Below are 26513 nucleotides of genomic sequence, written 5' to 3'. Positions count from 1 at the left end.
ATGTGTTATAATGTGCTTTTACAATATGTCTGTGTAATTTGTCTTTACTTAAGAGCTTTAAAAACTAAAGAAGAAACCCGATATGTGTACTAAGTTTCCCAATGCCAATGAGTTACTGCTAAAAAGTGGACAAATGGTAACAGACCCTGGAAAGCAGGAATAGTAGACCCCCACCTGCAGCAGGGAAGAAAGTCTAGAAACAAGAACCCCCAAAAGGTTCAGGAATCGGAGGCACTAGCTACCTCTGAAGATAGGGGGTAGGTGGGACTGCAAGTAGGAATATAGACTGGAAATCTTTTTAATTTTTTAAAAAATGTGTGTGGGTATATAGTAGATGTATACATTCATGGGGTACATGAGATATTTTGATACAGCCATACGATGTGTAATAATCACTTCAGGGAATTTTTATAAGGAACACTCAGAGCCCAAATCCCTTCCCACCTCTGCATAGCCAGGCACCTACCCTCACCCACTCTGGCAGAAGACCTTCTGGAAAACTTATTCCCTGTGGGTTCTAGATTTAGGGAGACTAGTTACAGTGAAGGGTGGGAGTGAGAAGCCATAATGGAAAAGGAAAATAAGTGCAAGTCCTCATTGAGAGTGGGGACATTGAGCCCCTTTCCCCATTCAGCTCCAGGCATCACGTCTCTACCCTTTCTACCCCTACAACACACAGCCTAGGCGGGAGATTGAAGAATTATTTCCTAAGAAAATTAACCAGTACAAAAGAAATAACTTAAAAAACCCCAACCACTGGAGACCCCAAAGAGACAGTTTAATCCCTGCCTGGTTGCCCCAAAGTGAAACATCTACTCAACATGCCCTGCCTATGCACATTTAACAGCTTTCATGCTTCACTCATTAACAAAACAGAAAAAAACATCACAGACACTTGAGGAAAGCCTAAAACCCAAAACAAAAACACTTTGAAATTAGGAAATTAGAGGAAACAAAAACAACATAGGAAGGTAAGAAATACTTGATCCTCTTTAAGAGATAATATTTTATTTTCATGAAAGAATAATGCTTTGCAAAAAGGATATTTATAGCTCTTAGAAATTAAAAATAGAGTAGTAGAAATTTATTATTCTTTTTCTTAAATAGAAGGGTCAAAAAGCAAAATCGAAGAAATTTCCAGGAAAAAGTAAGCAAAAAGACAGGAGAATATTCATTAAAAAAATTTGGAGGCTAGGCACAGTGGCTCATGCCTGTAATCCTAGCACTTTGGGAGGCTCATGCAGGTGGATTGCTTGAGCTCAGGAGTTCAAAACCAGCCTGGGCAACATAGTGAGACCTTGTCTCTACAAAATATAAACAAAAAATTAGCCAGGTGCGGTGGTGCATGCCTGTAGTTCCAGCTACTTGGGAGGCTGAGGTGGGAGAATTGCTTGAGCCTGGGAAGTTGTGGCTGTTGTGAGCCATGATTGTGCCACTGCATTCCAGCCTGGGTGATAGAATGAGACACTGTCTCAATGAAAACAAAACAAAACTTGAGGATCAGTCAAGGAGATTTAACTACTCCTGAATAATACGAGTTCCAGAAGGGGAGAACAAAGACATAATGCAATGTGGAAAATCTTTCAGGAGGAAATACAAGGAAGGTTCTGAGACCCAAAGAATGTGTTTCCAGAATGAAAGTGTCCACTGAAGGCATGGTTTCTTGAGTCAACATAGATCCACCCCATAAAACATAACTGTGAATTTTCAGAACACTTAACCTCAAAAAGACAACCATAAATATTTCTAAAAGGGACATAAAGTCATATTCCAGAGAATTCCAGCCAAGAATTCTATGTCCAGTCAAAATATCAATCAAGTGTGAGAGGTACAATAAAAATGTCTTTAGATGTACAAGGTCTCAAAAAAATGTGTCCCCCATCTCCTCTGGAGAGAATGAGTAAAGAGACAGACAAGGCAAAGGGACATCACGTTAACTGATAAAGGAAAGATCGGGAGTGGGGAAAAGCAGTTTTCCCCAAGTATAAACAGTGAATATTAACTTAAACATTAGGATTTTAATATTTTAGGAAGATGGGAGAAGGGAAATAAGGAACGATGAAAGAGAAGGAAAACAAATTCAACATAATCAAAAAGAGAGAATCAATAGTTAAATCTGGAAAGAAATAAAAACATGGCAATATCAACATGAAATTGAAAAATGGGAAGATGAGCACAGGATGAAATAAGGAAGAAAGAGCAGTGATTGGAAATCAGAAGTCAGCAGTAGGGAGGATGAGAGCAGGGAATGCTGATGTTTTTCCTAATGAGCTTTCTAGAGCCATCTGACCTTTAAAATTACATACATTTAATACCGTATTGTCTGGTTTCTCTCCCCAGGGTCAAGGCCAAGGAGAGAGTCTCAGAGTGAAGAAGAAGGCGCTGACTCTGCAGAAAGGCATGGTGATGGCTTATAAGAGAAAGCAGCTGGTTATCAAGGAGAAAGGTGGGAGTAGCAGAGCTCAGCAAGGCAGATGGTAGTGGAGGGGGTGTCTGCTTCTCCTAAGAGAGAAATGAGAGGAAAATAACCATAGTATGCAATCTTTGCTGCTCTGCCTATCCAAGGAGAAGCATGCACATTTCTTACTGTCCAGGGCACACACCCATCTCACCACACAGAGGCACCTCCAAGCATGGCCTGGGTGAAATGCTGCTATTGACAGATACAGACAGTCTCGTACCTGGAAAATAATCCAACTTGTTCATCTTGGAGTGTTGTTAGCACTGGGCAAATTCCAACCCTAATCCTGACCATCCTTATTCATTTAAGTACCCTCAGCAACTCATCAGCCACAGAGGCTTACCCAAGGTTACCCATAACCCCACATTAAGGTCCTATGAGGTAACAACATCACAATCACAAACAAAACTGCAGACACGATGTCCTAAGAACATAAGCCTGAATTTTATCTACATCTTTCCCTCCTTCATCAGCCTCAAAATGCACAGTTCCTGACCACACACACTTTGGGTTTAGACTCCATGTGGGCAGAAGCATCTGTGTCAGTTGCATACCTAGGTGTGACGGTGAGTGCTGGGAACACAACTGGCTCTCAGAGTCCTTGTTTTCTCCCTTCCCAAATGCTGAGTCCTAGCTAGAGCTCATTCTAATACAGATCGAGCTCAGCTCCTCCTTCTCCCACACTCACTCTCACACTCTACTACCTATAGTATCCTCACTGCAACATGGTCACGGGAGTGTCCTGATGTCAGTTACCTCCCATCAGTGGCCATAGACAGAATGAGGCTGAACTGTCTCCAGTCTTTCAGTTAGAGGACTCTGGCTTCTGGAAAGACTGACCATATCCAAAGCAGCTCTCTAATGAGGAGAAGGGGTGAGAATGGGATTCCCACTCTCAGGAGAGGTCAGAGAGTCCTGCTGAGGGCACCAGGAGATGGTGGCACTATCAAAGGTCATGGTGAATGATAAGATGATTTTAACATAGAAGGAAAAGAAAAGGAGCTCTAGTTTCAAAATATCATCATCATCAACAACAAACAAAAAATGATGTGGTCAGATAAAAGAAGACCCTACAGAACATGATGTGGTAGTATCCAGATAGAATCAGGTCAATATTCATTGGTGACTGAAGCCAGGTGGATTCTTTGGAGAATAAACTACAGTGGTTGAAGTGTGAATGCAAAGAGGGGAAGTGAGGACCCAGTGTGTAGCTGATTCTTGAAGGAAGTTGGCTGTGAGGGGACAACAGGTGGGAGGAGGTGATAACTAAAGGAGGACACTTAGCTTTGGGAAGGGGGTTTATGAGATGGTGAAGACTTGAGCCTATTGTCAAGCTAGGGGAAAGATCCTGATGAACTGGAGAGGGTGAAGATGAATTGGTGTCAGTTACATTGCTGGGCATGTATCTCTACTCCTTTCATCAGCTAGGGAGAGAAGATCTCATCTCCATTTTACAGTGAGGCATCTGACATAGCGGAGCGCCACTCTCCCCGCTAGTAGTCAGAACATGACTTGCAGTCACTGCTGTGAGGTTAGCTTTTCCTCTAACTTCATTCAGTTCACACTTTTCAACCCTTATACAACTTTTTGTCTTCTTCATAGGCTCTTTCCCCTGTTGAACACTTACACTCTAGTGTTAGGTGAATTTCAGACCTCAGCATATTTCTCTACACAGAATGTGAAATCATCCAAGAAGATGCCAAATTGAGAGTGGTAAGTAAGGCAGATCAGTAAGAAAAGGGCAGCAAGAGGCAATCCTACCTAGTGAAGGTCAAAGGGAGCTGAGTTCCTTTACTCTATCAAGGTAATTTCCAAATGTTGGATGGCAAAGTGATTACCTAAATTGCTTATTTAAATGCAGGTTCCAGGGCACCTTTCAAAGTGATTCAGAAGGCACAGAGTGAGGCCAGTGGTCAGATTTAACAGGCACCCCAGTGGTTTTGATATAAGGGGTTCCCTGGTCTAGGTTCAGGCTATGGGAAAGACTCAGGCAGGAATAACCTCAATTCTCCTAATGGAAGTTCTTCTTTTCCATTCAGCCATTCTCATCTCAGATGATGATGAACAGAGAACCTTTCAAGATGGTGAGTTCCAAAGCCTGGTCTTTTTATTGTTTTATTTTTATGAGTACATAGGAGGTATATATATTTATAAGGTACATGAGATGTTTTGATACAGGCATGCAATGTGTAATAATCACATAATGGAAAATGGAGTATTCATCTTCTCAAGCATTTATCCTTCATGTTCTAAGCAATCCAGTTATACTCTTTTAGTTTTTAAAAAATGTACAATTAAATTATTTTGACTGTAGTCACCCTGTTGTGCTATCAAATGCTAGGTATTATTCATTCTTTCTAGCTTTTTAAAATGTGCCCATTAACCATCCCTACCTCTCCCCCAGACCCCCCACCACCCTTCCCAGTCTCAGGTAGCATCCTTCTATCTCTATGTGTTCAACTGTTTTGATTTTTACATCCCACAAGTAAGTGAAAACATAAGATGTTTGTCTTTCTATTCCTGACTTATTTCACTTAACATAATGAACTCCAGTTTCATTAATGTTTTTGCAAATAATAGGATCTCATTCCTTTTTTTTAACGGGTGAATAGTATACCATTGTGTATATGTTTGATATTTTCTTTATACATTCCTCTGTTGATGGACATTTAGTTTGCTTCCAAATCTTGACTATTGTGAACAGTATTGCAATGTTTGTTCTTAAATCTCTCTTTGGTATACTGATTGCCTGCCTTTTGGTGTATATACCCAGCAGTGAGATTGCTGGATCATATGGTAACTCTAGTTTTCGTTTTTTGAGGAAGGTCCAAACTGTTCTCCAGAGTGATTGTACTAATTTACATTCCCATCAACGGCATATGAGAGTCTCCTTTTCTCTGCATCCTCCCCAGCATGTGTTATTGCCTGTCTTGGATATAAGCCATTTTAACAGGGGTGAGATAATATCTCATTGTAGTTTTGATTTGCATTTCTCAGAAGATCAGTGATGTTGAGCACATTTTCATATGTGTGTTTGCTATTTGTATGTCTTCTTTTGAGAAATGTCTACTCACATCTTTTGCCCATTTTCAATCAGATTATTAGATTTATTTCTATATAGTCATTTGAGCTTCTCAAATATTCTGGTTATTAATCCCTTCTCAGATGGGTAGTTTGCAAATATTTTCTCAGATTCTGTGGGTTGTGTCTTCACTTTGTTGATTGTTTCCTTTCCTGTGAAGAAGCTTTTTAACTTGATGCGATCCCATTTGTCTATTTTTGCTTTAGTTGCCAGTGCTTGTGGAGTATTTACTCAAGAAATCTTTGCCCAGACCATTGTCCTGCAGAGTTTTCTTAATGTTTTGTTTTAGCAGTTTCATAGTTTGAGGCCTTAGATTTAAGTCTTTAAATGATTTTGATATGATTTTTGTATATGGTAAGAGATAGGGGTCTAGTTTTATTCTCCTGGATATGGATATCCAGTTTTCCCAGCACCATTTATTGAAGAGACTGTCCTTTCTCCATTGTATGTGCTTGGCAACTTTGTCAAAGATGGTTCACTGTAGGTACATAGATTTGTTTCTAGGTTCTCTATTTTGTTCCATTGGTTATGGGTCTGTTTTTATGGCAGTATCATGTTGTTTTGGTTACTATAGCTCTGCAGTTTAATTTGGAGTCAGGTAATGTGATTCTTCTGGTTTTGTTCTTTTTGCTGAGGATAGCTTTGGTTATTCTGGGTCTTTTGTGCTTCCATACGAATTTTAGAATTTTTTTTTCTTACTGTGAAGAATGTCATTGGTGTTTTGATAGGGATTGCATTGAATCTGTAGATTGCTTTGGGGAGTATAGACATTTTAACAATTTTAATTATTCCTATCCATGAACATGGAATATCTTTTCACTTTTTTGGTGTCTTCTTCAATTTCTTTCATCAGTGTTTTATAGTTTTTATTGTAGAGACCTTTCACTTCTTTGGTTAAGTTAATTCCTAGATGTTTTATTTTATCCCTATTGTCAATGAGATTAATTTTTAAATTTCTATTTTAGAGTGTTCACTGTTGGCATATAGAAATGCCACTGATTTTTGTATGTTGAATTTATATTCCTCAACTTTACTGAATTTGTTTATCAGTTCTAATAGTTTTTTTAGTGGAGCCTATAGGTTTTTCCAAATATAAGATCATATCATCTGCGAAAAAGGATGATTTGACTTCTTCCTTTCCAATCTGGATGCCCTTTAGTTCTTTCTCTTGTCTGATTGCTCTAGCTAAGACTTCCAGCACTATGCTAAACAGCAATAGTGAATGTGGAACTCTTTGTCATGTTCCAGGTCTAAGATGAAAGGCTTTCAATTTTTCCGCACTCAGTATGAAACTAGCTGTGGCTCTGTCATATATGGCTTTTATCATGTTGAGGTATCTTTCTTCTATACCTGGTTTTTAAAGGGTTTTTATCATGAAGGAATATTTAACTTTATGAAATACCTTTTTAGCATCAATTGAAATGATCATACGGTTTTTGTCCTTCATTCTGTTGATATAATGTATCACATTGATTGATTTGTGTATGTTGAACTATCTTTGCATCCCTGGGATAAATCTTACTTGCTCATAATGAATTCTTTTCTTTTCTTTTTTTGAGACAGGGTTTTACTTTGTTGCTCAGGCTGTAGTGGTAGTGGCATGAACATGGCTCACTGCAATCTCTGCCTCACATACTGAAATGATCCTCCCACCTCAGCCCCCAAGTAGCTAGGACTACAGGCATGTGTCACCATGCCTGGCTAATTTTTGTATCTTTTTGTAGAGACATGGTCTCACCATGTTGCCCAGGCTGGTCTCAAACTCCTGAGCTCAAGTAATCTAGCCACCTTGGCCTCCCAAAGTGCTGGGATTGCAGGTGTGATCATGACACCTGGCTGTAAATGACCTTGTTAATGTTTCATTGAATTCGGTTTGCTAGTATTTTGTTGAAAATTTTTGCATCAATATTCATCAGAGATATTGCCTATAGGGTTTCTTTTTTCTTTTTTTTGATGTATCTTAATTTAGTTTTGGTATCTGGGTAATACTGGCCTCATAGAATGAGTTTTGAAGTATTCTCTTTTCTATTTTTTGGAGTAGTTTGAGTAGGACTAGTATTCATATTTTGCTTTAAATATTTGGTAGAATTCAGCAGTGAATCCATCAGGTCCTGGGCTTTTCTTTACTGGGAGACTTTTTATTACAGCTTCTATCTCATTACTCATTACTGATCTGTTCAGGTTTTAAATTTCTTCATGGTTTAATCTTGGTAGGTTCTCTGTGTCTAGGAATGTATCATTTTTCTCTAGATTTTCCAATTTATTGGCATATGGTTGTTCATAGCAGCCACTAATGATCCTTTAAATTTCTGCTGTATCAGTTGTAATGTCTCCTTTTTCATCTCTGATTTTATTTGTGCCCTCTCCATTTTTTTTTATTGTTCTGGCTAAAGTTTTGTCAATTTTGTATATCTTTTCAAAAAGCCAACTTTTTGTTTCATTAATCTAACTTTTTGTTTCATTGATCTTTTGTATTGTTTTCTTCACTTTAATTTCATTTATTTCTACTCTGATCTTTATTATTTCTTTTTTTTCTAATTGTGGGTTTGGTTTGATCTTGCTTTTCTAGTTCTTTAAGATGCATCATTAGGTAGTTTTTTATGAAGTTTTTCTTCTTTTTTGATGTAGGCACTTATAGCTATAAATATGCCTCTTTGTACTGCTTTGCTTTGTCCCACAGCTTTTGGTATGTTGTGTTTCCATTCTCATTTGTTTCAAGAAATGTTTCAATTTCCTTATTAATGTTTTCCTTGACCCACTGGTCATTCAGGAGCATATTGTTTAATTTCCATGTATTTGTATGGTTTCCAAAATTCCTCTTATTGTTGATTTCTAGTTTTATTCCATTGTGGTCAGAGAAGATGGCTGATATTATTTCAATATTTTGGAATGTTTTAACGCTTGTTTTATAACCTAACATATGATGTATCATTGAGAATGATCCATGTGCTGAGGAGAAAAAAATGTGTATTCTGCAGCTTTTAGATGAAATGTTCTCTAAGTATCTATTAGCTCTATTTGCTCTATAGTGCAGAATAAGTCTCATGCTTCTTTCTTGAGTTTCTTTCTGCGAGATCTGTTCAGTGCTGAAAGTAGGGTGTTGAGATCTCCACCTATTACTGTCTCTTTAGCTCTAATAATCTCTCTTTAGCTCTCTCTCTCTTTAGCTCTAATAATATCTCTCTCTTTAGCTCTAATAATATTTGCTTTATATATCTGGGTACTGCAGTGTTGAGTGCATATATATTTACCATCATTATATCCTGTTGTTAGATCGACCCCCTTATCTTTATATAATGACCTTTTTTTGTCTCTCCTTACAGTTTTTGTCTTGAAATCTATTTTGTCTGATGTAAGTATAGCTATTTCTGCTTTTTTTTTGGTTTCCATTAGCATGGAATATCTTTTTCCATCCCTTTATTTTCAGTCTATGTGTATCTTTATAGATGAAGTGTGTTTCTTGTAGGTAACAGATCATGGAATCTTGTTTTTTTTTTTTAATCCATTCAGCCACTCTTCATCTTTTGATTGATGAGTTTAGTCCACTTACAATTAATGTTATTGTTGATAAATAGGGATTTAATCCTGCCATTTTGTTATTGTTTTCTGGCCTTCTTTTCTTCCTTTTTGCCTTCCTTTTAGTGAAGGTGATTTTCTCTGATGGTGTTTTATTTTTTTGCTTTTTGTTTTCTGTATCCATTGTAAGTCTTTTGATTTGAGGTTACTGTAAGACTTGCAAATACTGTCTCATAACCCATTATTTTAAACTGATGAGAACTTAACATTGATTGCATAAACAAATGAATTAATAGGCAAAAAGAGACCTAATAAAGTAAAAACTCTACACTTTACATTCCCACTTTCTAACTTCTTGTTGTTTGTCTTTATGTCTTATTGTACTATGTCTTGAAAAGTTGTTATAGTTATTTTTGATTGATTCATCATTTAGTCTTTCTGCTTAAGAATAGTTTACATGCCATAATTATAGTGTTATAATGTTTATGTTTTTCCATGTGCTTCCTATTAGCAGTGAGTTTTGTATCTTTAGATGATTTCTTCTTGCTCATTAATGTCCTTTTCTTTCAGACTGAAGAACTCCCTTTAACATTTCTTATAAGACAGGTCTGGTGTTGATGAAATTACTCAGCTTTTGTTTGTCTGGAGATGTCTTTATTTCTCTTTCATCCTTGGAGGATATTTTTGCCAGTTATACTCTTCTAGGATAAAAGGTTTTTTTTTTCTTCAGCAATATAAATATGTGATGCCATTCTCTCCTGGCCTGTAAGGTTTCCAGTGAAAAGTCTGCTGCCAGACATATTGCAACTCCATTGTATGCTATTTGTTTCTTTTTCCTTGCTGCTTTAAGATCCTTTCTTTATCCTTGATCTTTGAGAGTTTGATTATGAGACACCTTGAGGTAGTCTGCTTTGGGTTAAATCTGCGTGGTGTTCTATAACTTACTTGTACTTGAATGTTGGTATCTTTCTATAGGTTTGGGAAATTCTTTAATATTATTCCTTTGGATAAACTTTCTTACCCTATCTCTTTCTCTGTGTCCTCTTTAAGGTCAACTTTTAGATTTGTCTTTCTGAGGCTATTTTCTAGATCATATGTGTGTGCTTCATTGTTTTTTATTCGTTTTTCTTTTGGTTCCTCTGACCGTATATTTTCAAATAGGCTGTCTTCAAGCTCACTAATACTTCCTTATGCTTGATTGAGTCTATTATTAAGTGACTCTCAGACATTCTTCAGTATGTCAACTGCATTTTTCAACTCCAGAATTTTGGCTTAATTCTTTTTAATTATTTCAATTTCTTTTTTAAATGTGCCTGATAGAATTCTGAATTTTTTCTCAAGTTATCTTGAATTCCTTTGAGTTTCTTCAAAATACTATTCTGAATTCTTCATCTGAAAGGTCACATGTCTCTTTTTCTTCCAGGATTTGTCCCTGGTGCCTTGTTTCGTTCATTGGTGAGGTCATGTTTTCCTGGATGATCCTGATTCTTGTAGATGTTTTTTGGTATCTAGGCATTGATGAATTAGGTATTTATTTTAGTCTTCTCAGGCTTGTTTGTGCCTGTCCTTGAGAAGGCTTTCCAGGTATTCAAAGGGACTTGGTCTTCCTGTTTGATATCTCTGTGGTTGTTGCAGACTCATAGAGGTTCTGCTTTGGTGGTCTTGCATAAGATCCAGAAAAATTACCTGGATTTCCAGGCAGAGACTCTTGTTTTTTCCCCTTACTTTCTCCCAAACAAATGGGGTCTCTCTCTCTCTGTACTGAGCCACCTGAAATTGGGAGTGTGGTGATGCAAGCACCCCTGTGGCCACCACCACTGGCACTGCACTGGGTTAGACCTGAAGCCAGCACAGCACTGGGTCTCACCCAAGGCCTGCTGTAACCACTACTTGGCTACTACCTGTGTTCACTGAAGGCCCTAGGGCTCTACAATCAGCAGGTGACAAAGCCAGTGAGATTTTTTCACTTCCCTTCAGAGCAGTGAGTTTTCCCAGGCCTTGGGTGGGTACAGAGATGCTGTTTGGGAGCTAGGGATTGAAGTAAAATGTCTTATAAATTTACCTTATGTTCTGCTCTACTGCTGCTAAGCTGTCACTCAAATCACAAGACAAAGTTTTCCCCACTCTTCCCTCCCCTTTTCACAGGTAGAGGAGCTCTCTCTGTGGCCACCATTACCACCGGCCCATGAGGGGTTCTGCCAGGCCACTGCATATGTTTGCTGACAGCCCAAGGGCTCATCAGTCAGCTTGTGGTAAATGGTGTCTGGCCTGGGTCTCACCCTTTAGGGAAGTGGGCTCTCCTGTGGCCCAGGGCAGGTCCAGAAATGCTGTTGAAGACCCTAGGCCTGGTCTTGAGGGCCCCAAGAGCCTGCTTGGTGCGCTACACCACTGTGGCTGAACTGGTACCTAAGATGCAAGGCAAAGCCTCCTCTTTACTTTTGCCTCTGCTTTTCTCAAACAGAAGGAGTCTTTCACCATAGCCACCACAGCTGGGAATATGCTGAGTCACACATTTAGTTAGCAAATCTCAGAGCCCAAGGCCCACTACATACCACCTGGGTACTGCTGCTGGTTATTTAGGGCCCAATGGTTCTGTATTCAGCAGATGATGAATTCTGCCAGGACTGTGTTCTTCCCTTCAAGGCAGTAGGTTCCCTTTTCACCCAGGGGTGTCTAGAGATGTTGTCCAGGAGCTAGGGCTTGGAATGGGGGCCTCACAACTCTACCCAGTCTCCTATCCTACTGTGGCTGAGGTGGTATCCACGATGCGGGACAGAATCCTCTGTACTCTTCACTCTCTTCACTTAAACAAAGGGAATGAGACACTTTCATTTGTGTGAGCTGCACTGCCTGAGATTGGGGGTGGGGTAGCGCAAGCACCTTTTTTTAGTCACCCCAGCTGGTGTCTCTTTAGGTCACATGTCACTCTAGTCCTCTGGCTCTGAGCCTAGCTCAGCATTAGAAATTGCCTAAACATTGCAGTCCTTCTGTCCTAGACTGACCTTTAAGTTTACCTAGGACTCCAGAGCTCTTTGGCTGGCATTTGCGAGGCTTGCCAAGAAACTTGAGTTCTGAAAGAAGGAATGGGCAATTCCTCTTTGAGTGGGTCTTCTTCAAATGCTCCCTTCGTGCACTGGCACTGATTGAGCCCAGCCTGGCTCTGCTCTCTGCTATGACAAGGCAGTACTGAGTTCAATGTAAAGTTACCCAGTCACTCTGCTTTCCCTCTCTCCCAAGAGTACGAAATTTCCGAAATGGTAGGCTACTGTGCTGCGAGGAGTGAGGGGTTGCTACCATCATTTCATACCATCTCTCCAACCCTCTTCAATGCCTCATCCAATGATATGAAGTTAAAACCAGGTACTGTGATTGCTCACCTGATTTTTACTTCTATGTTGGTGCTTTTCTTTGTGCAGATAGTTGTTAAAATTTGGTGTTTATGTGGGGTGTATGAACCATGTAGGCTTCTATTGCACCATCTTGCTCATCCTCCTCTGGCAGTGTTTTTTTGCCTAGAACTTAGGCACTGCTGATCCCTGACCCCCTTTGGATTCCCACAAGAGCCCTGCTTGGGCTCAGCCCACACAGACCCACAGAGAACATTCCCCCAGTCATGCTCCTCCATTTCCTGCAACTGTCCCCTTCCTCTGACCCAGCCACTGTCCCCTGGGGCCACAGGGAAACCAGCCTTTCTCCTTTGAACATTGGGATAGGTGTGAGTCTGTTGGGGAAAGAGGCTGCCTGGGGATCCATCTCTCTGGGGAAGTTTTTTAACTGAACTGATGGAACATGTGAGAAATAAGGGGAGGATAGAGGAGTTAGAGGTGAGACCAAGAGGGAAAGAAGTAGAAGAGGAAAAGTAGGGGTAGACTAATGTTTGGTGAGTAAACACTTTTCTTTCTCTTTCCAGAGCTATTTCTGACACAGCAATTTTTGAGCGGGCATTTGCCAAGTGAGTGGAATCTGGCCCTCCCCTTCCAGGACAATCTGCACAACAAAAAACCACCTGATTGCCTTTGGTGCTATTACCCAAGGTCTTGGGGTCTGGCCTCTTGGGAAAAGGGCAGGAACAGATAGAGAAGAGTGGTTCAGGGAAAGAAGGGCAGAAGGTTGGAGAAATCTAGTCTTTGAGCCTCTTTGGTGAGGAATTTCATTTCTTTTTTTAGAATACGAACAAGTTCACATCCTCCCAGTAGGTGAGTGTGAGTTTGCTGGAGGTGGGGGTAGGGATCCCATCCTGCACACATGGGGTAAGTAGGGCAGATTGCCCCTGCCTCGCCTTTGCCACCACCGCCCTGGGGCCTGGCCCTTGGTCATGTGGAATGGGAAGGGTCCAGAAAGCTGAGAACATGGAGGGATGAATGGGAATGGGGGCAGGAAGAAGTTAAGTAAGAGGGAGGAGGTGGTAGGAGAGCAGAACCCTCCAAAACATCTGAAAAGCAAATTTGGGGGGATGAGGAAGTGAGATGATGACTTGATTCTCCTTCTAGGAAGAATAGAGGAACGCTTCTGGCAAAGTAAGTATTTATTAAGGGGGAACCTGGGGCTTCTGAGTGGGAGCTGCAAGTCTGAGCACCCAAGTTGGTGGTTTCTATGCAAGTCAGAAACTGAGGTCCACTTCCAAATTTGCACTTTGCTCATGAAACAAACAAACATTTATTAAGGACTTATTGGACAACAAGAATTATTCTGAACCTGAAAGTTATGGCTGTGAACCAAGCAGACAAATTCTTGCCTCTTTGGAGCTTCCAATCCAGTGATCTCTCATCCCAAGCAGATCACCCTGAGGGAGCCAGATGTCTCCTGGGAGAGACAGAGGGCCCTCAACATCCACCCCTTGGTTAATTCTTCATAAACATTGAGGATACTGGCAAAATTGCATGATAATAAGGGTAGCTTACATGTGCCAAGTGCCTTACATACATAAACTCTCTCTCTCTCTTGTTTTTTTGAGATGGGGTCTCACTATGTTGACCAGGCTGGTCTTGAATTCCTGGCCTCAAGCAATCCCCCCATGTCAGCCTCCCGAAGTGCTGGGATTACAGGTGTGAGCAATCATGCTTGGCCTACATAAACTCTTTTAATCCTCATAACATCCCATTTAACCAATATGGAAACTGATTCCAGAGCACCTAAGTTTTTCACCTCTAAGGCCCAATGCTAGATTTTACAGTATTCCTGACATGTCCCAGAAATGACCACTTTGTCATTCTCTTCCATTTGTGATGATGTCTTTTCAGAATCTCAATCTCTGCCCCCAGTACCCTATTTCCCCTTTTCAGAACACTGGATTGTCCATCTTTTTAGCTTTTTATGCCAGCTCTATCCACAAAGCTCAAGCATGCCATTAGCAGAGACAATTTTGGTTAGCAGCTGAAAGGGATAGAGGAGTTTGGTTCATATTCGTGCAAACAGGCTGTCATTCCAAGGATGTTCTAATCAAAGACTTGTCCCCACTTTCTGGTCGGCGTTGATGCCTGAGAGCAGATTTCAAGCATCTACAAGAGGAGGTTTTCCAGAAAATAAAGACACTGGCTCAGCTCTCAAAGGATGTTCAGAATGTCGTGTTCTATAGTATCCTGGCCATGCTCAGAGACAGAGGGGCTCTACAGGACCTGATGAACATGGTGAGGGGCTCCACAGTTGCATAGGTCTGGTAAAAGCTGTAAATGGGATTGGTTAGGAGATATGACTCCCAAGTTACATGGAAGAGGAAGAATAAGCAAGATGCCAGGGGAATGAGAAAGACTGGGGACTCTGGTGCCGGGCACAATGGGCCAGGGAAGAGTCGCCCCCACTACTGAGGCTGCTTGGAATCCCCTGGGGGAGGTAGAGAACCCTCATGCCTACCCCTTGGTTATCACCAGTAGACACAGGCAAATTATATAACGTTACTGTTATTAGTATTATTATTAACAATAATACCTGTCTTCTATAGCTGGAATTGGACAGCTCAGGTCATTTGGATGGCCCTGGTGGTGCCATCCTAAAGAAACTTCAACAGGATTCAAACCATGCATGGTTTAACCCAAAGGACCCCATTCTTTATCTCCTTGAAGCCATAATGGGTAAGAGTAATTAAAGGGAAAAATGGGAGAATCATAAGATTGGTCCCCAGGACCTGCAAAAAGCTGTGTTAGATGCCGTGTCTCCAAAGCCCTTTGAATGCCATGATCTTTCGTCCTTACATCACAGCTCTCTCTAAGGTCAGAGGGCTCACTGTGATAACTTGCCATATGATACAGAATTGAGTTTAAGGCCTAGGAAGTCACCAGTTTATGTTCATCCACAGATCATTGGAGGTGGGTGATTCCAGCTTTCAGCCCCTGAATCCCATCCTCTGGTCCCTCTTATTTAGCATCCTGGAGACCATTCTGAAGGGCTTCCCAGGGCAGGGAGCTTGACCTTCAAGTCTAATGGGTTTTATTCCTCTGCCTGGGAGTTATTCTCTCAGGGGGTCTCCTGCTTTATGGTGGGAGGAAAAATCTGGATTCTTCACTACTGTCTTTCCCCACATGTCCCCCACCCTCAGTGCTGAGTGACTTCCAACACGATTTGCTGGCCTGTTCCGTGGAGAAGAGGATCCTGCTTCAGCAACAGGAGCTGGTGAGAACTTCCCAGGGGCCAGAAGTTCAGGGAAGAGGGTGAGGGAACCAGAGATAAGAAGAATGATTCTGAGGAAAGAGAGATGATACAGGTTTTTGCTGGGAGGGGAGTCCAGATCACAGGGTGGCCACTGGGGAATCCTTGGCTACAGTGTCCTTCTGGAGACCTGGTCCAGTGGGTATAAGCCTCCCTCAGGAGGGTCTTAGTTTCCATGGCAATCCCTGCAGCATTCCCCAACAGGCCTAAAATAGCCATATAGGAGCACAGGACTTTGAGGTCTAAGGGGATATAATATTCCTGCTCTAGTCACACTGTTACCATTTGCTAATTACTCCTGCTCTAGTTACACTGTTATGATTTGCTAATTTCTCTGTTTTTCTCTCTCCAAGTATATGTGTATATAAAAACATACCTTTATATGCATATACTATATACATACATATATGCATATACATTTAGAAATAAAAACACCACTATTCTACAAGGGGAGTTTTATTTTCACCATTTCATAGATGCGGAACCAATGCTCCCTGATTTCCAATAACTTGATCTTTGGATCGTAGGGTATGACCAGCATGTTACTCCTGGTCCTCTGGATCCCAAAGCTCTTGCTCCTTTTATTATCCTGCATGGCCCCTGGATACTGGGGCAGAAGCCTTCTCTTCCTGATCTTAAAGGCTGGTCTGTAGAACCTGATCATCTTTCTTCTAGGTAAGGAGCATCCTGGAGCCAAACTTCAGATACCCCTGGAGCATTCCCTTCACCCTCAAACCTGAGCTCCTCGCCCCACTCCAGAGTGAGGGTTTGGCCATCACCTATGGCCTGCTGGAGGAGTGTGGCCTTAGGATGGAGCTGGATAACCCCAGGTCAACCTGGGATGTAGAAGCAAAGATGCCCCTGTCTGCCCTCTATGGGACTCTCTCGTTGCTGCAGCAGCTGGCTGAGGCCTAAGCCCTCCCTGATGGGCAGTCAGTCCAGAGATGCTGGCCCTCTCCCAGTCTATGCTGTGAGTGTCCTTATGGGTGCAAGAGATAGGGCTGCGCCTTTCTGCGTTTCCAGGTGGAGTAGAGGCAGTAATGGGTAGAGATTTCAGGAAATGTTTTGGGGTGGTGGAATACTCTATATATTGACAAGAGTATATATTGACGAGAGTTTATATATTTGTCAAAACTCTTCAAATAGTATGTTAAAGATGTAAGCGTTTCACTATGTATAAATTTTACTTCAAAATAATAAAAACAAATACTCACTCTAGTTAATGGTGTGCATTTTGAATTGTTTTGGGTGAAGTGTACCGATAACGGTAACTTACATTGAAATGCAACAAAAAGTAAGTTGACTTGATGATAGACAGATAAGTGACCAAGTAAATGTGATAAAGTATTAGTAATTGGGGAATATGGGTGAAGGATATAGAAGAGATTTTTTTTTTCCTGGAAACATTTTGTGAGTCCGAAATTGTTTCACATTAAATGTTAGCCTCCACGTGTGTGTGTGTATGTGCATATTCCTCAATTATTAATATTTTGTCACATTTTCTTGGTCATGTATCTGTCTCATTCTGTGCTCTCTGTGTCATTTGCTAATGCCACCTCGCCTCCTAAGCTGAAACCTGGGAGTCCACCTTGACTCCACTCCTTAATCCCCAATCAACACAGTCCAGCCGACTCACCATAGCCCTCCTCTTCTCACCTGGACAGCTGGTCTGGTGCTCCCAGCTGGTTGTCCTGCCACCATCTTGTTCTCTTCAAATTTTCCTTGAATCCTGGAGGCTCATATCACAGCAGGCATGGGGAATAATTTAAAAATGCAACCTTTGTATGTCACTCCTCTGCCTAAAATCCTTTAGATGCTCCCTGTCATCTAGAATTATCAACCAAGATTTTAAATATGACGTCTCATCAGAATCACCTTGGCCGACATTTCCACATGACAATAATGAAGTGACTAATCACCACTTCACTCTAGTGTATTCCAGTAATCCCTATTGCTCACATCATGTCTTCACTTTTAAACAGTGTTTACTTTTTTTCTGCTAAAAAAGGCAAGAAAATGAGTTCTTCTCCCATCTTGCTCTTCTATCATCTCCTATCTCCAATTATTTTATTATTTGTAAATTGCCAAGGAGTGTAACCGTATTCCTCATGGCTGTTTAGTGTTAATTCTTTATTAAATTTTTTTTTTTTTTTTTGAGACAGAGTCTTGCTCTGTCACTCAGGCTGGAATGCAGTGGCACGATCTCGGCTCACTGCAACCTCCACCTCCCAGGTTCAAGTGATTCTTGTGCCTCATCTTCCTGAATAGCTGGGATTACAGGCATGTACCATCACACTCGGCTAATTTTTGTATTTTTTTTTTTTTGTACAGACAGGGTTTCACCATGTTGGCCGGGATGGTCTTGAACTCCTGGCCTCAAGTGATCTGCCTGCTTCGGCCTCCCAAAGTGCTGGGATTACAGGTGTGAGCCACCGTTCCCAGTCTGTTTAAATTTATTCATTGGTAAGTATCAGTCATTTTGTTTTATTCCTTGAATGGCTGTGATCAAATAATTTTTTCAGTAGTGCTTCACTCCCCAAGTCCCTTCATATTTGAGAAACTTTGCCTCTTGCCTTTGTTCTTGAAGAACTCCTTGGAGAGAGATTATATTTTTAGGTAACAGGTAACACCTTCTTGCCCTCAGTCTTTTGTAGCCATGCAAAGGTCTCCCGTTGACTTATTGATGCTTTGAAGAAGAACAAGGCTAGTCAAATTTTCCCAAACTCTTTGCATATACATCTAAATGTATGCCTGAAGAATTCTTTCTTCATCCTTGAAGTTAAGCACATTAACCAGGCAATACCTGTGTCTCAGTCACTCTATGTCACTTTTCCTGGGAGCTACAGATTCATTTTTTCCTTTCAGGAAAATTTCCTCTTATAATAATTAAATATCTTTTATATTCTATTTGTTAGGTTCCCTGCCTCACAGATACCAATTGTCCTTTAGGATTCTCCATACATTATCTTGTCTAATTCTTGCATCTTTGATTTTTTTTCGTCTGCATTCTCTGAGATCACGGCAGCTCTTTCCTCTATGTCTATAACTCAACTCTCAACTATAATTACTTTCCAGTTCATCAGTTCAGATATTGTGTTGTGACCTTCAGTTCTTTTCCTTAGCTTTACAGTCTCTCTTTTCACATATTTCTGTTGTTGTATCTTTGCAGCTTTGAGGTTTTTACCTTATTAAAGTATTTCTGTTAGATTCTTCCATGGCATAAAACCGTTCTTTTTCTTGAGCTATGTTTTCTACCTGAATTGATTCCTCCACTCTCTTCTTTTCCTGTAGTGTGTTTGTATGGAATCTCTGTCACTTCCCACCTTCTCCCCTACCCCGCACCATGCTCATCCTCAGCATGGGCAGCTCTATCCAAATTCTATTTGCACAAAGACAATAGGGTAAATGAGTTTTTCTCAACTCTTTTATCAATTAAATGAGATGGTTTCTGTTCCTCTGCAAACTATGGATTGAAACCTGTGTTTTCCAGTGCTTAAGATCATGGCATGTAGAACGGCAGGAGGGCTCACCTGGGGGTCTGGGCAGTCTTGGATGATTGCCCCGGCCTCTCTTTCACCTTCTACGATTTTAAACATTCTCTGTACCTGAGTTCCCTCACCTCATCAAGGGATTTTGTCCTTTTGGAAATGACTTCTGACACCAACTACCTGAATTCATTCAAGGAACTCAGGTCCTTTTGTCAATCCTTGTACTGATTAGATTGTGGGATCATCATGGCAGGTGATCTGAGGTAATATTTCTTAATTCCATCAAACTAGGGTGAATGAAGCAGACCCTTCAATATTAGAGGAACAGCAGGGGCTCCCGTCCCAAATCCTAAGAGTGCTGCATTAAGAGCTTTTTTTGGCCCATGAACATCTGCTTTATTCACTCCATTTCTTTATAGGCATTTAAAGATTTCCACCCTGCTGGGATGAGATCCCTGACATCCTTTCTCTTTCTCTTTTATTTCACCCTCTTCATTTTTCCCCATTCTCTTAGGAACTACACCAGTCTTCTTCACTGTCCAAGTTTCAGCATAACCTTTCCTTTTGGAAATGGCTTTGAGGCTAGTGGCTATATCTCTGGTGGGCCAGCATCTGAACTTGATCCAGCATCAGGATCTATCCCAACACATCCTTTCCATGATGATCCCAAGTCCTCAGGCTGTGTAGTCAGGCCAGCCAGAATCTAAGCTCGGCTTGTCTATTTCTTTGATTTTAGCTACCATGGATCACAATAAGCAAAGAATTGCATGTTTTGCTCTTTCTTGTTACTTTGCATTTTCTGATGCATTACAATGAGCCAGCTCCCTTAGGAGCTGGGTCTCTCTTTTCTAAATTCCACTGCTGGCCCAGCTCAGTGGCTCATGTCTGTAATCTCTATGCTTTGGGAGGCCAAGGTGGGTGAATCACTTGAGGTCAGGAGTTTGAGACCAGCCTGGCCAACATGGTGAAACTGTCTCTACTAAAACTACAAAAATTAGCCAGAAGTGGTGGCATGTGCCTGTAGTCCCAGCTACTCTGGAGGCTGAGGCAGGAGAATTACTTGAACCCGGGACGTGGAGGCTGTAGTGAGCCAAGATCGTGCCACTGCACTCCAGCCTGGGTGACAGAGCAAGACTCTGTCTCAAAAAAAAGACAAATTCCATCGCTTAACTCTTATCAGTTAAGATGAGTTAGCAATCAGAAAACAGAGATCCTCAACTTATATCATAACTGATCACTGCACAGCTGCAATTTTATATCACAGGTCACTAGGGACCAGGTAGCCATTCAGGAATCAATGAGTATTTGTGTCTCACCCTTTCATTCTTTCTCTTCCCAAAACACGTGTTTCAGTGAGTCCAGGTCAGTAGCCAATACCACTTTTGTGAGATCAGAAAAATGACTTCTGACACTAACTACCTGGAGTCAGGCTGAATTTCACAGATGCAGGGCACTGCCCTCACCTCAGACACCAGCTGCAAATTTGGGGGTTCCCAGGACATCTTCACTTTTGACCAGCTGGCTACAAACTTGGGGTTTCTCACTACACCTTCAGGTGCAATCATTCACTGACACAACTCACAGAACTCATCGATAGTGTCATACATGCATTTACATTTTATTATAGCAAAAGGATACAAATCAGAATCAGCAAAAGGTAGAGTTGCATAGGGTGAGGTCTAGGAGGTTCTGATATGTGAAATTTGTTTTTTAAAAAAATATCTTCTGTTGTGTATATTTAAGGTATATGACATGATATTATGGCACACATATAAATAGTAAAATCGTTACTATATTAGTCCGGTTTCATGCTTCTGATAAAGACATACCCGAGACTGGGTAATTTATAAAGAAAAAAGAGGCAGGCAAAGAGGGGATGAGAACCAAATGAAAAGGGAAACCCCTTATAAAACCATCAGATCTCTTGAGACTTATTCACTACCAGGAGAGCAGTGTGGGAGAAACTGCCCCCGTGATTCAATTATCTCCCACCCAGTACCTCCCATAACCCTTGGGAATTATAGGATCTACAATTCAAGATGAGATTTGTTTGGGGACACAGCCAAACCATATCAGTTACTATGTGAAGCAAATGAAAATAAATGTGAAACTCTCATGTCCTCAGGGACGGCTCACGCTCTTGGCACATGGAGGTATACAGAATATCGTCAATCAAGGAACCTCACCTGAAGCAGGACCCTCAGCATGTTGGTGTATGGAGGAGTGGCATATGTAACTAAGATTTTATATTTCAATTCTGTAGTTTTTACAATGTAAATGATAGAAAGTAAAACTCCATTTTGGTAAATCTTGTCTGGTGGTAATATGCAGAAAGTACAGCATTAAGCTATGTTCTCAATGGGCTGCCTATCAGATTCCTAAGATTGAGAAGGAAGGGCATGGGATTTTTATGAATATTAGAGAAGGCAAAAGTAAAATAAATGCATTGTGAATACTGTCAATGGAAAGGAGTGTGACTATTTTGTGTGTCAGTTCTGGGATGCTACTCAGAAGTTACAGGTGTGGCAATCCTGTTAACACAGTTTCTCCTCCTTCAGGCACTTCACTTATTCCTGTAAGCCCACAGGGAGTAGATGGAAAGGGAATGGGTTTGGGGCAAGATTTTTTTTGTCCTTTTGCTTTATCTTTAGAATATTGTTGTAAGATTGGATTATATAATATATGCAAGGTGCTTGACAGAAAGGAGGTGTTAAAAACATTAATTCTGCTTGTACAGATGTCCAGACTCCCACAGCCAGGCAGTTCAGAGATGCTTCCCAGGGTCCTGGCCCTTGGATTTGTCCCTCCTCCTGAAGCTGACGTCTGCCTTCCTTGCTGTCCCATGCTAACATATGGTGATTGAGCCCATTGCTCTCCAGAGAATGGGAAAAAAAGTGAGAATAATAGAAATATCAAGTTAGGGTTCTCCAGAAAGACAGAACCATGTATACATGAGGAGAGTTATTAGAGGAATTGGCTCACATCACACAAGTGTTTCCAAAAGACAAAAATAAACATTGGCTTTGTTGAGCCTGTGCTATACGAAGGAGTGTCCTTTGGAGGAAGCTTTGCAGTTCAGGTTTCTTGTTGTCTAACTACGTGACTGACTTACAGGCATGTTGTTCAGGTGTGGAGAAACTTTCCCAAGGTGAATGGACACAGAAAGGGGAGCACGCATCACCTGGGAGGGGAAGATGATCTGCTGATTTTCTACTGAATGGAAAAGGACGAGGAAAAGTTAGACATCTATATTGAGTCTAGTTCAGCATAGAACTTACAGTGGGAATACCAAAGGATGGATTTGAAAAGAATATAGCCAAACTATTTCTTTTTCTAACTGGTGAGGGTTAAAGGTCTAAGGGTTTCTTCTCCTACCAATTTAGGCAGGTGCTAAGGCAAAGCTGTCCAACGGAAATATAGTGCAGCCACATATGTAATCTTAACTTTCCCAGCACCTGCATTAAAAAAGTAAACATGGAACCAGTAAAATTAATGCTCATAATGGCATTATTGTATTATATCTAAAATATTGTTATTTCAACATGAGGGACAAATGGCATAATAGTGTGACAGCACACAAATAGGGGAGCCCCCCTGGTATGGGGGGGTCAGAGAAGGTTTCCTTTTCCATAGACCATAACTGGCATAATATAAAATTCACCCTTAAAAATTCTAGTAGTTTTAACAAATGCATGCAAGTATGTAACCAACATAAGAATCAAAATACAGAATATTGTCACCCTCCCAAAGTTCCCTTGTGGGTTTTTGTAGTTAGCCACTCTTCCAACCTTCAGCCCATTATAAGCATTGATGGGTTTTGTGTCCCAGCACAGAAATGGAATCATACTCTAGGTAGCCTTCTGAGTTTGGCTTCTTAGCCTAAAGTACTTTAGATTCATCCATGTTGTTGCATGTATCACTTGTTCATTTTCCTTTCTGAGTTTGTTTTTTTTCCATTTTATACAGTCTCTTGATCCACTCATCAGTGAAGAATATTTGGATTGTTTCCAGTTTTCAGCAGTTTTGAATGAAGACCCTAAAAACATTTGTGAGCATGTTTTTCTGTGAACATAAGTTTTCATTTCACTTTAAACACTTAATTGTTGCATTGCTGGGTTGTATGGTATGTGCTCTTTAATTTTATGGAAAATTGCCAACTCTTTTGGCTGTATTATTTTGCATTCCCAGTAGAGTTCCAGTTTATCTGTACTCTCCAGAGCAGTCTCAATAGCATTGTCATGCGTTTTGATTGCAGCCATTCTGATAATTGTATAGTGGTGTCTCATTGTGGCTTTGATTTTCATTTCCCTAATGACTAATGATGTCATTTAATTTTTTAGTTTTTGCCATCCATATGTCTTCTTTGGTGAAATGTTTATTCAAATCTTTTGTCTGGCCAGGTGCGGTGGCTCACGCCTGTAATCCCAGCAATTCAGGAGGCAGGCGGATCACGAGGTCAGGAGATCGAGATGATCCTGACTAACACGGTGAAACCCCATTCTCTACTAAAAATGCAAAAAAATTAGCCGGGCGTGGTGGTGGGCGCCTGTAGTCCCAGCTACTCGGGAGGCTGAGGCAGGAGAATGGTGTGAACCTGGGAGGCGGAGCTTGTTGTGAGCCCAGATCACACCACTGCACTCCAGCCTGGGTGACAGAGTGAGACTCTGTCTCAGAAAAAAAAAAAGAAAGAAATTAGCCAAGTGTGGTAGAACCAGCTCAGGATGCTGAGGCCAAAGAATGACTTGAGCCCAGGAATTTGAAGTTTCAGTGAGCTGTGATCTTGCTGCTGCACTCCAGCCTGGGCAGCAGAGAGAGACTGTCTCAAAAAAAATTTTTTTTAAATTTTCTTATTGTGTTTTGAGAGTTCTTTATATATTCTTGATACAAGTCTTTTATCAGATGTTTTATTTATTTATATTTTTAACAGCTTTTAAAAACAGCTTTGAGATATAATTCACATACAAACTAATTCCCCTAAAGTGTGCGAATCAATGTTTTTTTCATATGTTCATAGAGTTGTGCAACTATCACCACAATAAATGTTAGAACATTTTTATTGCCCCAAAAGGAAACCCCACACCCATTTTCAGCCACTGAGCATTTTCCCCAATCCTAGGCAACCACTAATCTGACATTATGGATTTGCTTTATGACATTTCATATAAATGGAATCGTACAATTTGTGGTCTTTTGCAATTGGCTTCCTTCACTTAGCATAATGTTTTCAAGGTTCACCCATGTTGTAGTTTTTGTTAGAATTTCCTTTCTTTGTGGCCGGGCACGGTGGCTCACGCCTGTAATCCCAGCACTTTGTGAGGCCGAGGTGGGTGGATCACGAGGTCAGGAGATCGAGACCATCCTGGCTAACACGGTGAAACTCCGTCTCTACTAAAAATACAAAAAATTAGCCAGGCGTGGTGGTGGGCGCCTGTAGTCCTAGCTACTCAGGAGGCTGAGGCGGGAGAATGGTAGTCCTAGCTACTCAGGAGGCTGAGGCGGGAGAATGGTGTGAACTTGGGAGGCGCAGCTTGTAGTGAGCCGAGATCGCCTCTGCACTGCAGCCTGGGTGACAGAGGGAGACTCTGTCTCAAAAAAAAAAAAAAAAATTTCCTTTCTTGGTAAGTCTAAATAATATTCTATTGTGTAGATATACCACATTTTATTTTATCCATTCATTGACTGATGGACATTTGGATTATTTCTACATTTTGGCTCTTATGAATTACTTTGCTATGGAGATTCATGTACACATTTTTATGTTGGACATGTGCTTTCATTTCTCTTGACTGTATAGCTAGGTGTGGATATTCTGAGTGTTATGGTTACTCAGTGTTTAACATCTTAGTGAACTGTCAAACCATTTTCTAAACCAGCTGTATCATTTTACATTCCCCCCAGCAGTGTAACACGGTTGAGGTTTCTCCACATCCTTAAGAACACTTGTTACATCTGTCTTTTTGAATATAGCCATCTTAGTGGATATGATTTGGTATTTCATTGTGGTTTTGATTTGCATTTTCCTTTTGGCTAATAACATCTTTTCATGTGCTTATTGGTCATTTGTATATATTCTCTGGATAAATGTCTACTTAAATTCTTTGTAATTTTAAAATTGGGTTGTCTTATTATTAGTGAGTTATCAGTGTTCTTTATGTATAGTTTCTCATCAGATATATGTTTGCAGATATTTTCTCCTAATCTGTCACTTGTCTTTTCATTCTCTTAATAGTGTCTTTTAAAGAGCAGTTGAATTTTGGATAAAATCCAATTTATCATTTATTTATTTTATGGATTGTGTCTTTTGTGTAGCATCTAAGAAATCTTTGATTAACTCACGGCCATACAAATTTATCTTATGTGTTTTCTTATGTTTTAAAAGTTGGTTTTATGTTTAGGTCTATGATTATTTTGGGTTAATTTTTGCATATCAGTGATATGCAAAATATGGGGTTTAAAAAGAACATTCTGATGGTGATGAGAATAAGTTAGTTGGGGTATAGTAGCTATCAGGGTACTCTCTGAGGTGGTAGTTGTAGTAGGCCAGGTGAGGGATGGCTGATAGTTTGGACTAGGGTGCTAAGAATGGAGATAAAGAAAAGTAGAGGGATTTTTATAAATATTTAGGAGGTAAAAGAGCAGGACTTGATGATGAAATGAGTATTCAGAGTGATATAGAGCAACAGTAGGTCAAAGATGATGTTTAGCTTTCTAGCTTGTGCAACTGAGTGGCTGGTAGTGCTGCGCATTGAGGGGCAATGGCTGAGCATCAGTCTTGGGTGGGGAGGATCTTGCATTCACGTTTAGGCATATTGAATTTGAAAAGTCTGTGAGATCTCCAAGTGAAGGTGTACAATAAGTAGTTTCACGGCTGGGCGTGGTGGCTCACGCCTGTAATCCCAGCACTTTGGGACGCTGAGGCGGGCGGATCACGAGGTCAGGAGATTGAGACCATCCTGGCTAACATGGTGAAACCTCGTCTCTACTAAAAATACAAAAAAATTAGCCCGGCATGGTGGCAGGCACCTGTAGTCCCAGCTACTCGGGAGGCTGAGGCAGGAGAATGGTGTGAATCCGGGAGACGGAGCTTGCAGTGAGCCGAGATCACGCCACTGTACTCCAGGCTGGGCGAGACTCCATCTCAAAAAAAAAAAAAAAGGTAGTTTCACATAATGGTTTTGGAGTTGAGAGGTTGGGGTGATGATGTAAATTTTAGAGTTATTGCTCTACAGATGGTAACTGACGGCATGGGGAGAGATAAGTAAGATTGACTTCAGACACAGTACATGACAGAAGAAAAGAGAACCTAAGGCTGAGCCTGAGGCTC

General features: G+C 40.8%; 1 protein-coding gene across 6 annotated transcripts in view; it reads left to right on the top strand.

The window, feature by feature from the left end:
• Nucleotides 1-26513, top strand: part of GSDMC (gasdermin C) — a 117568-nt gene that overhangs the window by 48791 nt on the left and 42264 nt on the right. Inside the window, exons 7-19 of one of the 6 annotated variants that reach the window (XR_008536842.2) lie at nt 2341-2446; nt 4501-4545; nt 12297-12419; nt 12970-13011; nt 13226-13255; nt 13550-13576; nt 14547-14686; nt 14998-15127; nt 15592-15665; nt 16229-16376; nt 21315-21421; nt 23156-23237; nt 23590-23676. Coding sequence is in view for 4 of the 6 variants with exons in the window: in XM_001153860.4 (XP_001153860.1) it covers nt 2341-2446; nt 4501-4545; nt 12297-12419; nt 12970-13011; nt 13226-13255; nt 13550-13576; nt 14547-14686; nt 14998-15127; nt 15592-15665; nt 16377-16616 (957 nt within the window). In the remaining 2 variants the exon portion in view is untranslated. Of the gene's footprint in view, nt 1-2340; nt 2447-4500; nt 4546-12296; nt 12420-12969; nt 13012-13225; nt 13256-13549; nt 13577-14546; nt 14687-14997; nt 15128-15591; nt 15666-16228; nt 16920-21314; nt 21422-23155; nt 23238-23589; nt 23677-26513 lie in introns of those variants that run through there. The other 5 variants (XR_008536841.2, XM_001153860.4, XM_054657018.2 and 2 more) reach the window with 5 other exon arrangements.

This window comes from Pan troglodytes, chromosome 7, assembly GCF_028858775.2.
Source record: "Pan troglodytes isolate AG18354 chromosome 7, NHGRI_mPanTro3-v2.0_pri, whole genome shotgun sequence".
NCBI classification, from domain to species: Eukaryota; Metazoa; Chordata; class Mammalia; order Primates; family Hominidae; genus Pan; species Pan troglodytes.
Note: the sequence above shows the minus strand (reverse complement) of the source record. Positions and strands in the feature narration are given on the sequence as shown.